The sequence below is a fragment of the Ranitomeya variabilis genome, chromosome 5, assembly GCF_051348905.1.
Source record: "Ranitomeya variabilis isolate aRanVar5 chromosome 5, aRanVar5.hap1, whole genome shotgun sequence".
NCBI lineage: Eukaryota > Metazoa > Chordata > Amphibia > Anura > Dendrobatidae > Ranitomeya > Ranitomeya variabilis.
This window is the reverse complement of record NC_135236.1, coordinates 688,158,742-688,172,215: the sequence shown is the minus strand read 5'-3', so window position 1 is coordinate 688,172,215 and position 13,474 is coordinate 688,158,742. Positions and strand designations below refer to the sequence as shown.

The window sequence follows — 13,474 nt, the reverse complement described above, 5'->3', positions numbered from 1 at the left end:
GCAAGGAATATTCATTTCTTCCTGGTATGATTTGGCCCCATCAGAAAAGATTAAACAAACAAACCTTTACTCTCGCCTTCCTCCGCTCCCTCGTAATGGCAGCGTCCTGCTGCGGTGCCAGCAGCTTCTTAATGCTTGTAAGCAGCACATGGCAGGGACATCATGCAGAGCACAGCTGCCGGAGTACTCACCGGGTGTTCATCAGAGATCGCGGTGAGTATCCATTCCTCTTCAATAGCGCGCACTGTCAGCCAGAGCCTTCCTGCTGCTGCCGGCGGTCACCTGTGCCGATACTTAAGAGAAATGAATATTCTGAATTCATTAAGTATCGGCACACGTGACCACCGATAGGAGCAGGAAGCAGGCGGCTGACACTGCGCCATGTATACCAGGACTTGGATGGGGCCAATCAATCATACCAACAAGGGGATGGGGCCAATCAATCATACCAGGAACGGGATGGGGCCAATCAATCATACCAGCAAGGGGATGGGGCCAATCAATCGTACCAGGACTGGGATGGGGCCAATCAATCATACCAGGACCGGGATGGGGCCAATCAATCATACCAGGAACGGGATGGGGCCATCATACCAGGAACGGGATGGGGCCCATCAATCGTACCAGGACTGGGATGGGGCCAATCAATCATACCAGGACTGAGATGGGGCCAATCAATCATACCAGGACCGGGATGGGGCCAATCAATCATACCAGGACCGGGATGGGGCCAATCATACCAGGACCGGGATGGGGCCAATCAATCATACCAGGACTGAGATGGGGCCCATCAATCATACCAGGACTGGGATGGGGCCAATCAATCATACCATAAAGGGGATGGGGCCCATCAATCATACCAGCAAGGGGATGGGGCCAATCAATCATACCAGCAAGGGGATGGGGCCCATCAATCATACCAGCAAGGGGATGGGGCCCATCAATCATACCAGGACTGGGATGGGGCCCATCAATCATACCAGGACTGAGATGGGGCACATCAATCATACCAGGACTGGGATGGGGCCAATCAATCATACCCGCAAGGGGATGGGGCCAATCAATCATACCAGAATAAGGATGGATCCATGCATACCAGGATAGGGATAAGGGGACCATATTTACCATATTTAGTTGATCTTAAGTACAAAATTAACCACATTTTTTTGCTTCAGTTTATTTTTTCCTCATTTCCTCCTAACACCTGGGTGCGTCTTATAGTCCGAAAAATACGGTATATTCCTGGCCTGGGACTGGTGATACATATACCGTCCTCACGACAGAGTGCCCTGATAACCAGTACGTGACAGGGCAGCCTCTCCGGCTACTACTTATCCTAGGTGCAGTTCCCTGACTGACCTGAGGGTAAGGGGGGCGCCAGAGAGCTGTGACTGTAAGCTCCGTCACAGATTGGTGACAGCGGGGGGATATCTGCATCCCCCGGCTCCCTCGTGTTTTCCTTACAATGCCAAGTACAGCTGACTCCGCCCATATAACTCCAGATGAGAGCCCCGCCCACTGCTGACCCTGCATATATAACTGAGGGCAGGTGAGAACTGGTGGCCCCACCTACCAGTGACTCCACCCATAGTAGCAAGGATGAGGACGAGTGACTCCGCCCCATGCCTCATAACGTGTTTCCAGTTCCCGCCCTCAGGTGAGTGTGGGCAGCAGATTCTGCTGTTCTCAGTGATTGGCTGCAGTGGTCATGTACATTGCAGGTCTCATACCACTGCTCCAGAAAAAGCCTGTAATGGCTCCTCCCACTGACTACATCTGTTAACCCTTTCTTCACCCAGCTCAGAGCCTGACTCCTCCACACTAATAACCCTGCCCACATCACAGGCCCTGACTCCTCCCACTAATAACCCCGGTCACATCATAGGCCCTTACTCCGCCCACTAATAACCCCGGTCACATCACAGATCCTGACTCCTCCCACTAATAACAACGGCCACATCACAGGCCCTGACGTCTCCCCACTAATAACAACGGCCACATCACAGGCCCTGACTCCTCCCCACTAATAACCCCGGCCACATCACAGACCCTGACTCCTCCCCACTAATAACCCCGGCCACATCACTGACTCCTCCCAACTAATAACCCCGGTCACATCACAGCCCTGACTCCTCCCCACTAATAACCCCGGCCACATCATAGGCTCTGACTCCTCCCCACTAATAACCCCGGTCACATCACAGACCCTGACTCCTCCCCACTAATAACCCCGGCCACATCACAGGTCCTGACTCCTCCCCACTAATAACCCCGGCCACATCATAGGTCCTGACTCCTCCCCACTAATAACCACGGTCACATCACACCCTTACTCCTCCCCACTAATAACTCCGGCCACATCACACACTGACTCCTCCCCACTAATAACTCCGGTCACATCACAGGCCCTGACTCCTCCCCACTAATAACCCCAGCCACATCACAGGCCCTGACTCCTCCCCACTAATAACCCCGGTCACATCACACCCTGACTCCTCCCCACTAATAACCTCGGCCACATCACACCCTGACTCCTCCCCACTAATAACCCCGGCCACATCACAGACCCGGACTCCTACACGCTAATAACCCCGGCCACATCACAGGCCCTGACTCCTCCCCACTAATAACCCCGGCCACATCACACCCTGACTCCTCCCCACTAATAACTCCGGCCACATCACAGACCCGGACTCCTACACGCTAATAACCCCGGCCACATCATAGGCCCTGACTCCTCCCCACTAATAACCCCGGTCACATCACACCCTGACTCCTCCCCACTAATAACCCCGGCCACATCACAGGCCCTGACTCCTCCCCACTAATAACCTCGGTCACATCACACCCTGACTCCTCCCCACTAATAACCCCGGTCACATCACACCCTGACTCCTCCCCACTAATAACCCCGGCCACATCACCGGTCCTGACTCCTCCCCACTAATAACCCCGGCCACATCACACCCTGACTCCTCCCCACTAATAACCCCGGCCACATCACACACTGACTCCTCCCCACTAATAACCCCGGTCACATCACACCATGACTCCTCCCCACTAATAACCCCGGTCACATCACACCCTGACTCGTCCCCACTAATAACTCTGGCCACATCACACCCTGACTCCTCCCCACTAATAACCCCGGTCACATCACACCCTGACTCCTCCCCACTAATAACCCCGGTCACATCACACTCTGACTCCTCTCCACTAATAACCCCGGCCACATCACACCCTGACTCCTCCCCACTAATAACCCCGGTCACATCACACCCTGACTCCTCCCCACTAATAACCCCAGCCACATCACAGGCCCTGACTCCTCCCCACTAATAACCCCGGCCACATCACACCCTGACTCCTCCCCACTAATAACTCCGGCCACATCACAGACCCTGACTCCTCCCCACTAATAACCCCGGCCACATCACAGACCCGGACTCCTACACGCTAATAACCCCGGCCACATCACAGGCCCTGACTCCTCCCCACTAATAGCCCCGGCCACATCACACCCTGACTCCTCCCCACTAATAACCCCGGTCACATCACACCCTGACTCCTCCCCACTAATAACCCCAGCCACATCACAGGCCCTGACTCCTCCCCACTAATAACCCCGGCCACATCACACCCTGACTCCTCCCCACTAATAACCCCGGCCACATCACAGGCCCTGACTCCTCCCCACTAATAACTCCGGCCACATCACAGACCCGGACTCCTCCCCACTAATAACCCCGGCCACATCACACCCTGACTCCTCCCCACTAATAACTCCGGCCACATCACAGACCCGGACTCCTACACGCTAATAACCCTTGCCACATCACAAACTAAGGAAACGAGAGTCGAGGGGATACCGATATCGCCCCACCGTCACTAATCTGTGACGGTGCTTACACAGTCACAGCTCTCTGGCGCCCCCCTTACCCACAGGTTAGTCAGGACTGCACCTAGGATAAGTAGTTGCCGGAGCGGCTGCCCTTTCACGTACTGGTTATTAGGGCACTCTGCAGTGAAGGTGGTATATAGATCACCGGTCCCAGGTCGGGAATATATATATATAATCTCCGATCCATCACTGCCAGGATCCCCCAATAACTCCAGGACGGTGCGCTGCCACCAGTTCCTCGTTAGATATAAGCCCGGTCCGTTAACGAGCTTATATCGGGTCAGAAACCCACCCTAGGTAGTGTATAAGTACTAGCCGGACTCACAGATGTGGGAAATCGGGATTCGAGATAAAAGAGCAGCCCAAAATTAATTGATATTTAAATTGTCAAAAGGCGCACTAGATACTACACATATATACAGGGTAATGTACAGAGATTACAGCCAGAGGTGCAGATAAAGGGAGGGTACAGGTTGGGGATAGCAGTTAGCTGTATGTGTCACGTCACCATTTCTTATGGTATGTGGGCCCCAGGAAAAGCTCTCGTATCCACAGGCACCTTCTTAGTTGCTGGTCCGTCTCCACATGTGACGTGACACGGCTTCCATGGCAGAACAATAACAAAGGCTAAAGGTGTGTGGCTAGCTTTTAACCCTTGGCTCGCCCCCTCCCATATTTCCCACCGCCCCTCTGGGTTGGGCTGACCTTGGTGCAGTTCCCTGACTGATCTGGGGCAAGTGGTGGCGCCAGAGAGACGATCCCAGCTGCGTCCTTCTCTACCCTCGCCAGTGGTGAGTAGAGTCAACACCCCTCTTCCCTTGTGCGATCCATCACTCTAGCTTTTAACCCTTAGCTGGCCCCTCCCGTATTCGCCACCGCCTCTCTGGGTTGGACTGAATTCTCCTCCATTTTCCTCCTAGCTGAAGTAATTCCTAATGTCTAGGATGGGTCATAACTTCCTAGGGTAAGGGACAACTGACATCTCAACGGGTTCGTTGGGGCTGAACCGATAGAGTCCAAACATGGGTCAGCTAAGTGGTTCTGGAGAGCCGGTCTCAATAGGTCGGAATCCGGGACAGCTAGAGAGATATGAGACACGGGTGCGTGCGGAGGGCTCCCAAGGTTCTGGTGGTATATTGGTCTTCACCCTGAGATTTACGGTACTCTCATAATTAATCTCTAGGTGTAGGTGCCCAACTGTCTACCCCTTCAATTGATAGCTGATTGATGTTGGCCACCTTGCACAAAAGAAGGCAGGGGGTCCCAGCTCTCTTTCTTCTCTCATTAACCCATTATCGACCAATGTCCTTTTTTTGGGACGCCTAATCTTTATCTTCTAGCAACTAAGATTTTATAATTAGGTCCAATTTTTTGTGTTGTATTTGTAAAATGAATGTTTTCAAAATAGGAAATCATGTCATTGTCATTTTTAATTGAATATTGGGACGCCCTTTTCTGAAAAATCCGTACTTGTAAAAATTTTAATTTGGCAAGTAGTGGGTTAACACGTGGCCTCTAATTCTCTGACCATATGGAATGTTCCTGTTCTTTTAGGAATTTGTGTACTTATCCCATGGGTGGGGGCTACAGTTCTGGGAGCAGAAGGAGATCTCCGGATAATATATTGGGCCTGAATTAATAAATCCAAAATGGAGTCTCCCTCACAGAGGCCCTGAATCCTCCCCACTAATAACCCCGGCCACATCACAGGTCCTGACTCCTCCCCACTAATAACCCCGGCCACATCACAGGTCCTGACTCCTCCCCACTAATAACCCTGGCCACATCACAGGTCCTGACTCCTCCCCACTAATAACCCCAGCCACATCACAGGTCCTGACTCCTCCCCACTAATAACTCCGGCCACATCACAGGTCCTGACTCCTCCCCACTAATAACCCCGGCCACATCACAGGTCCTGACTCCTCCCCACTAATAACCCCGGCCACATCACAGGTCCTGACTCCTCCCCACTAATAACCCCAGCCACATCACAGGTCCTGACTCCTCCCCACTAATAACCCCGGCCACATCACAGGTCCTGACTCCTCCCCACTAATAACCCCGGCCACATCACAGGTCCTGACTCCTCCCCACTAATAACCCCAGCCACATCACAGGTCCTGACTCCTCCCCACTAATAACCCCGGCCACATCACTGACTCCTCCCAACTAATAACCCCGGTCACATCACAGGCCCTGAATCCCCCCACTAATAACCCCGGTCACATCACAGGTCCTGACTCCTCCCAACTAATAACCCCGGTCACATCACAGGCCCTGAATCCCCCCACTAATAACCCCGGCCACATCACAGGTCCTGACTCCTCCCCACTAATAACCCCGGCCACATCACAGAGGCCCTGAATCCTCCCCACTAATAACCCCGGCCACATCACAGGCCCTGACTCCTCCCCACTAATAACCCCGGCCACATCACAGGCCCTGACTCCTCCCCACTAATAACCCCGGTCACATCACAGGTCCTGACTCCTCCCCACTAATAACCCCGGCCACATCACAGGTCCTGACTCCTCCCCACTAATAACCCCGGCCACATCACAGGTCCTGACTCCTCCCCACTAATAACCCCAGCCACATCACAGGTCCTGACTCCTCCCCACTAATAACCCCGGCCACATCACTGACTCCTCCCAACTAATAACCCCGGTCACATCACAGGCCCTGAATCCCCCCACTAATAACCCCGGTCACATCACAGGTCCTGACTCCTCCCAACTAATAACCCCGGTCACATCACAGGCCCTGAATCCCCCCACTAATAACCCCGGCCACATCACAGGTCCTGACTCCTCCCCACTAATAACCCCGGCCACATCACAGAGGCCCTGAATCCTCCCCACTAATAACCCCGGCCACATCACAGGCCCTGACTCCTCCCCACTAATAACCCCGGCCACATCACAGGCCCTGACTCCTCCCCACTAATAACCCCGGCCACATCACAGGTCCTGACTCCTCCCCACTAATAACCCCGGCCACATCACAGGTCCTGACTCCTCCCCACTAATAACCCCGGCCACATCACAGGTCCTGACTCCTCCCCACTAATAACCCCGGCCACATCACAGGTCCTGACTCCTCCCCACTAATAACCCCGGCCACATCACAGGTCCTGACTCCTCCCCACTAATAACCCCGGCCACATCACAGGTCCTGACTCCTCCCCACTAATAACCCCGGCCACATCATAGGCCCTGACTCCTCCCCACTAATAACCCCGGCCACATCACAGGTCCTGACTCCTCCCCACTAATAACTCCGGTCACATCACAGGCCCTGACTCCTCCCCACTAATAACCCCGGCCACATCACAGGTCCTGACTCCTCCCCACTAATAACCCCACTGACATCAGAGGTCCTGACTCCCCACTAATAACCCCGGCCACATCATAGGCCCTTACTCCTCCCACTAATAACCCCGGTCACATCACAGGTCCTGACTCCTCCCCACTAATAACCCCGGCCACATCACAGGTCCTGACTCCTCCCCACTAATAACCCCGGCCACATCACAGGCCCTGACTCCTCCCCACTAATAACCCCGGCCACATCACAGGCCCTGACTCCTCCCCACTAATAACCCCGGCCACATCACAGGCCCTGACTCCTCCCCACTAATAACCCCGGCCACATCACAGGTCCTGACTCCTCCCCACTAATAACCCCGGCCACATCACAGGTCCTGACTCCTCCCCACTAATAACCCCGGCCACATCACAGGTCCTGACTCCTCCCCACTAATAACCCCGGCCACATCACAGGCCCTGACTCCTCCCCACTAATAACCCCGGCCACATCAAAGGTCCTGACTCCTCCCCACTAATAACCCCGGCCACATCACAGGTCCTGACTCCTCCCCACTAATAACCCCGGCCACATCACAGGTCCTGACTCCTCCCCACTAATAACCCCGGCCACATCACAGGTCCTGACTCCTCCCCACTAATAACCCCGGCCACATCACAGGTCCTGACTCCTCCCCACTAATAACCCCGGCCACATCACAGGTCCTGACTCCTCCCCACTAATAACCCCGGCCACATCACAGGTCCTGACTCCTCCCCACTAATAACCCCGGCCACATTATAGGCCCTGACTCCTCCCCACTAAACCCCACCCACATTATAGGCCCTGACTCCTCCCCACTAGTAACCCCACTGACATCAGAGGTCCTGACTCCTCCCCACTAATAACCCCACTGACATCAGAGGTCCTGACTCCTCCCCACTAATAGCCCCACTGACATCAGAGGTCCTGACTCTTCCCCACTAATAACCCCACCCACATCACAGGTCCTGACTCCTCCCCACTAATAACCCCACTGACATCAGAGGTCCTGACTCCTCCCCACTAATAACCACCCACATCACAGGTCCTGACTCCTCCCCACTAATAACCCCGCCCACATCACAGGTCCTGACTGCTCCCCACTAATAACCCCGCCCACATCACAGGTCCTGACTCCTCCACACTAATAACAGCGCCCACATCACCCTGAGTCCTCTCCACTTATAGCCACGCCTATGACAGGTGATGACTCCTACAACTAATAGTCCCACTTCATTCCACCAAGAGCCACACGTGGACCCGGCCTGAGAATGCACTGTATAATGGGCCAGGCTCCGCCTACATGTCTAGTCCGTGGCTCCGCCTCTTCATACATGGGCTACACTGGCTGCTCCCTGACCCTCCTGTCTCCGCAGTATCAGCAGCACCCTGATGGACGTGGACAGCACCATCTCCAGTGGACGCTCCACCCCGGCCATGATGAACGATCAGGGGTTATCGGCCACATCCAGCAAGAGCCTCTCCTACAGCTGCTGCTGGGACCAGTGCCAGACCTGCTTCTCCTCCAGCCCCGACCTGGCCGAGCACCTCCGCAGCCTGCACGTGGACGGCCAGCGTGGAGGGGTGAGGCCTGCGCAAGCACGCTGTGCCCTGTGTGTGACCGGCCGTCTGTGCCCTTCCTCTGTGTGACCGGCCTTCTGTGCCCATCCTCTGTGACCGGCCGTCTGTGCCCATCCTCTGTGTGACCGGCCGTCTGTGCCCATCCTCTGTGTGACCGGCCGTCTGTGCCCATCCTCTGTGTGACCGGCCGTCTGTGCCCATCCTCTGTGTGACCGGCCGCCTGTGCCTCCCCTCTGTGTGACCGGCCGTCTGTGCCCATCCTCTGTGTGACCGGCCGTCTGTGCCCATCCTCTGTGTGACCGGTCGCCTGTGCCTCCCCTCTGTGTGACCACCCATTTGTGTCCCTCTGTGGTCTCCCGTCCCTCACCCTCTGTAATGAAAACACACACACGAGAGGACCGGGAGATAAGGATATGCTGTCACTAATCTGTGACGGAGCTAACGCAGTCACAGCTCTCTGGCGCTCCCCTAACCTTCAGGTCAGTCAGGGAACTGCACCTAGGATAAGTAGTTGCTGGAGAGGCTGCCCTGTCACGTACTGGTTATCGGGGCACTCTGCAATGAGGGCGGTATATATACCACCAGTCCCAGGCCAGGAATATATATAATCTGTAGCCGATACGTCACTGCCAGGATCCCCCAATAACACCAGGACGGTGCGCTGCCACCAGTTCCTCGTTGGATATAAGCCCGGTCCGTTAACCAGCTTATATCGGGTCAGAAACCAACCCCAGGTAGCGTATAAGTACTAGCCGGACTCACAGATGTGGGAAATTGGATTTCGAGATAAGAGTGGCCCAAAATTAATTGATATTTTAATTTAATTAAGGCGCACTAGATACTACACATATATACAGGGTAATATACAGATATTACAGCCAGAGGTGCAGATAAAGGGAGGGTACAGGTTGGGGTAGCAGTTAGCGGTATGTGTCATGTTACCGTGTCTTATAGCATGTGGATCCAGGGAAGCTCTCGTATCCACAGGAACCTTCTCAGTTCCTGGTCCGTCTCCACACGTGACGTGACATGGCTTCCTTGGCAGAACAAAGACCGGGCTAAAAGTGTGTGGCTAGCTTTTAACCCTTAGCTCGCCTCCTCCCATATTCGCCACCGCCCCTCTGGGTTGGGCTGAATTCTTCTCCCTTGACCTACTAGCCAAAATAATTCCCAATATCTAGGATGGGTCATAATTCCCTAGAGGGAGTTCCAAACGGGGCGACAGACATCTCAACAGGTTTGTCAGGGCTGGACCAATATAGAGAGTCCAAACTTGGGTCAGCTAAGTGGTTCTGGAGAGCCGGTCTCTATAGCTCAGTATCCGGGACCGCTGGAGAAATATGAGACGCAGGAGTGCGTGCGGAGGGCTCACAGGGTTCTGCTGCTATATTGGATTTAACCCTGAGATGCACGTTACTCTCAAAATTCATATCTAGATATCCGTGCCAAAGTCTAGAGGTTTCCCTTGAAGTAGGCCGCCTTGCACACCGGACAGCAGGGGGTCCCAGCTCTGCTCCTCCCTGCCTTCATTAACAGTGGCCTCTAATTCCCTGGCCAAATGGTAAGGTTCTGCTCTTTTGGGAATATGTGCACTTATCCCAAGGGTGGGGGCCACTTCAGGAGCAGAGGGAGATCCAGGAGAATCTATGGGGCCTGAATTCAGAAATCCAAAATGGAGTCTCCCTCGTCTCTCACACCCTCCTCTGTGTGGTCGCCCGTCCCTGTCACGCACAGTGTTGGAAAGAGTAAGTGCAACATGAAGGGATGAGGGGAAGGGATCCCAACACTAGGGAAGGGGGAAGTGGAGACCCCTAAGCAGATCTAAACTCACCCTGTCTGCCCTAAACATCCCTATATAGGTTCTACACTGTCACGTCCCCACTCTCAGCACGTGGTTGGTATTGTGCCTGCAAGGGTTAATCCACCTCCTACTCTCAGTCCAGCATTCAACCTCTGTCCTATGCTGTAATGGGAGCATAAATCACACATCGACCCAGGCCACACACCCGCTCATACACGCTGCCACCACTCACCGAATACACGGGCGATGAGTCCCGGAAATGTGACTACTACTGTCTACCACTCATATGGATCATACAGTTTAAGGCTATGGATTCTTTAGAACATACAAGGTTCAGCTTGTTAAAGTTTTATGCTTTAATAGAAAAGATACAGTGCTTACAATAAAAAGGGTTTAAAAATATGGTAATAAAAAGACATACAACTATGCAAAACAGTTATAAAAGTAAACGGGAAGGGGGGGGGGATGAATATGGACTGGAACACATCTTTAAACTCATCTTTAACCCCCCCGTTTGTGTGTAGGTCTAATCTATAGAGTCACCCTGGAGGTCAGATTTCTAGCCCAGTCTCTCATGTTAATATTTATAATTGCTTGTTTGTGACTGGACCGTGGCCGCTCCACCAATGAATATATTATTTCCTCTTAAATTCTCTGTGTAAGTTTCTCATAGATAGATAGTGTCAGGCTGTGCTTGACATCTCCCTTCAAAAGAGCCGAAGGTGTGAAACGTTTCCCCTTCCTGGTTCTTAGCAAGACCCCCTGGCGAGATTGGAGACAGTAGACTGCTTTCTCAGGATAACATACGGTGTGACCCCTGTGAGACCTGCAGCCTTCAGGACAGATGTTAAATTACTGCTAGTCACACATATATACCTATACATATTTCACTACATACACCTATCGCCGAGCAGGAACCTAATCCCTGCCTGACCCTAGCGATAAGCCCTGCTTAGAGAAGGACGGGGTGAGTACTATTCAATCCCCACTACAGATAAAGACAAATGGTATAGACAAACAAGGGGAACACTTAAGTTGAGTAGACTCAGAGAGGTAACACAGACGTCGTCCAAACACAAAAGAGGAAGATAAGCTGACTGCTGTAGCTCCAAGCCTCAACAAGGGAAAATGGAAATATCTCCGGGAACTCCCAGCAGCAGGCTGGGAGTCTATAAACACCATGTGTATCAATTAGTGCTGGGGGCAGGTTGCCACTGGGTCCTAGAGTCAGAAGGACTATGAAGGTGTCTCCAAACCCAAGTGCAGACAACTTCTGCAGCTAGATGCTGTGCGACTGTCTGCAGCCTCTGACACACCCATGACAGTTGTTCGCTCTCTATGTGTTTGCCCGTCCCTCGCTCTCCTCTGTGTTTGCCCGTCCCTCGCCCTCGTCTGTGTGGTCGCCCATTCCTCACCCTTCTCTTACATTGCGCTCTGTGTGTTGCAGGTTTTTGTTTGTTTCTGGAAGGGATGTAAGGTGTATAACCGTCCGTCTACCAGTCAGAGCTGGCTGCAGCGGCACATGCTGACTCACAGCGGAGACAAGCCCTTTAAGGTACTGGGATCTCCCATCCTAGAGGGGTACTTCTCCCTACCCCCTCCATCCTAGTGGGTGCCCCTCCATCCTACACAAGTGTATACAACTCCCAAAGAGATGCATAATATCTTCCTCCAGTCACCGTTAGAGGGAGCTCACAGCACACAAGTTTATACAACTCCCAAAGAGATAGAATGTATAATGTACCTGCAGTCACCACTAGGGGGATCTCATAGCACACAGTGTATACAGCTCCCATAGAGATACATTATACATTCTACCTGCAGTCACCACTAGGGGGAGCTCACAGCACACAGTGTATACAGCTCCCATAGAGATACATTATACATTCTACCTGCAGTCACCACTAGGGGGAGCTCACAGCACACAGTGTATACAGCTCCCATAGAGATACATTATACATTCTACCTGCAGTCACCACTAGGGGGAGCTCACAGCACACAGTGTATACAGCTCCCATAGAGATACATTATACATTCTACCTGCAGTCACCACTAGGGGGAGCTCACAGCACACAGTGTATACAGCTCCCATAGAGATACATTATACATTCTACCTGCAGTCACCACTAGGGGGAGCTCACAGCACACAGTGTATACAGCTCCCATAGAGATACATTATACATTCTACCTGCAGTCACCACTAGGGGGATCTCATAGCACACAGTGTATACAGCTCCCATAGAGATACATTATACATTCTACCTGCAGTCACCACTAGGGGGAGCTCACAGCACACAGTGTATACAGCTCCCATAGAGATACATTATACATTCTACCTGCAGTCACCACTAGGGGGAGCTCACAGCACACAGTGTATACAGCTCCCATAGAGATACATTATACATTCTACCTGCAGTCACCACTAGGGGGAGCTCACAGCACACAGTGTATACAGCTCCCATAGAGATACATTATATATTCTACCTGCAGTCACCACTAGGAGGAGCTCACAGCACACAGTGTATACAGCTCCCATAGAGATACATTATACATTCTACCTGCAGTCACCACTAGGAGGAGCTCACAGTGTATACAGCTCCCATAGAGATACATTATACATTCTACCTGCAGTCACCACTAGGGGGAGCTCATAGCACACAGTGTATACAGGTCCCATAGAGATACATTATACATTCTACCTGCAGTCACCACTAGGGGGAGCTCACAGCACACAGTGTATACAGGTCCCATAGAGATACATTATACATTCTACCTGCAGTCACCACTAGGGGGATCTCATAGCACACAGTGTATACAGCTCCCATAGAGATACATTATAC

The 13,474-nt window shown here is 52.8% G+C and overlaps 1 protein-coding gene across 2 annotated transcripts in view; it reads left to right on the top strand.

The window, feature by feature from the left end:
- AEBP2 (AE binding protein 2) overlaps nt 1-13,474 on the top strand; it is a 54,237-nt gene that overhangs the window by 25,913 nt on the left and 14,850 nt on the right. For both annotated transcript variants that reach the window (XM_077267251.1, XM_077267250.1), the window contains exons 2-3: nt 8,629-8,836; nt 12,082-12,189. In XM_077267251.1, the coding sequence (XP_077123366.1) occupies nt 8,629-8,836; nt 12,082-12,189 (316 nt within the window). The remainder of the gene's footprint in view (nt 1-8,628; nt 8,837-12,081; nt 12,190-13,474) is intronic.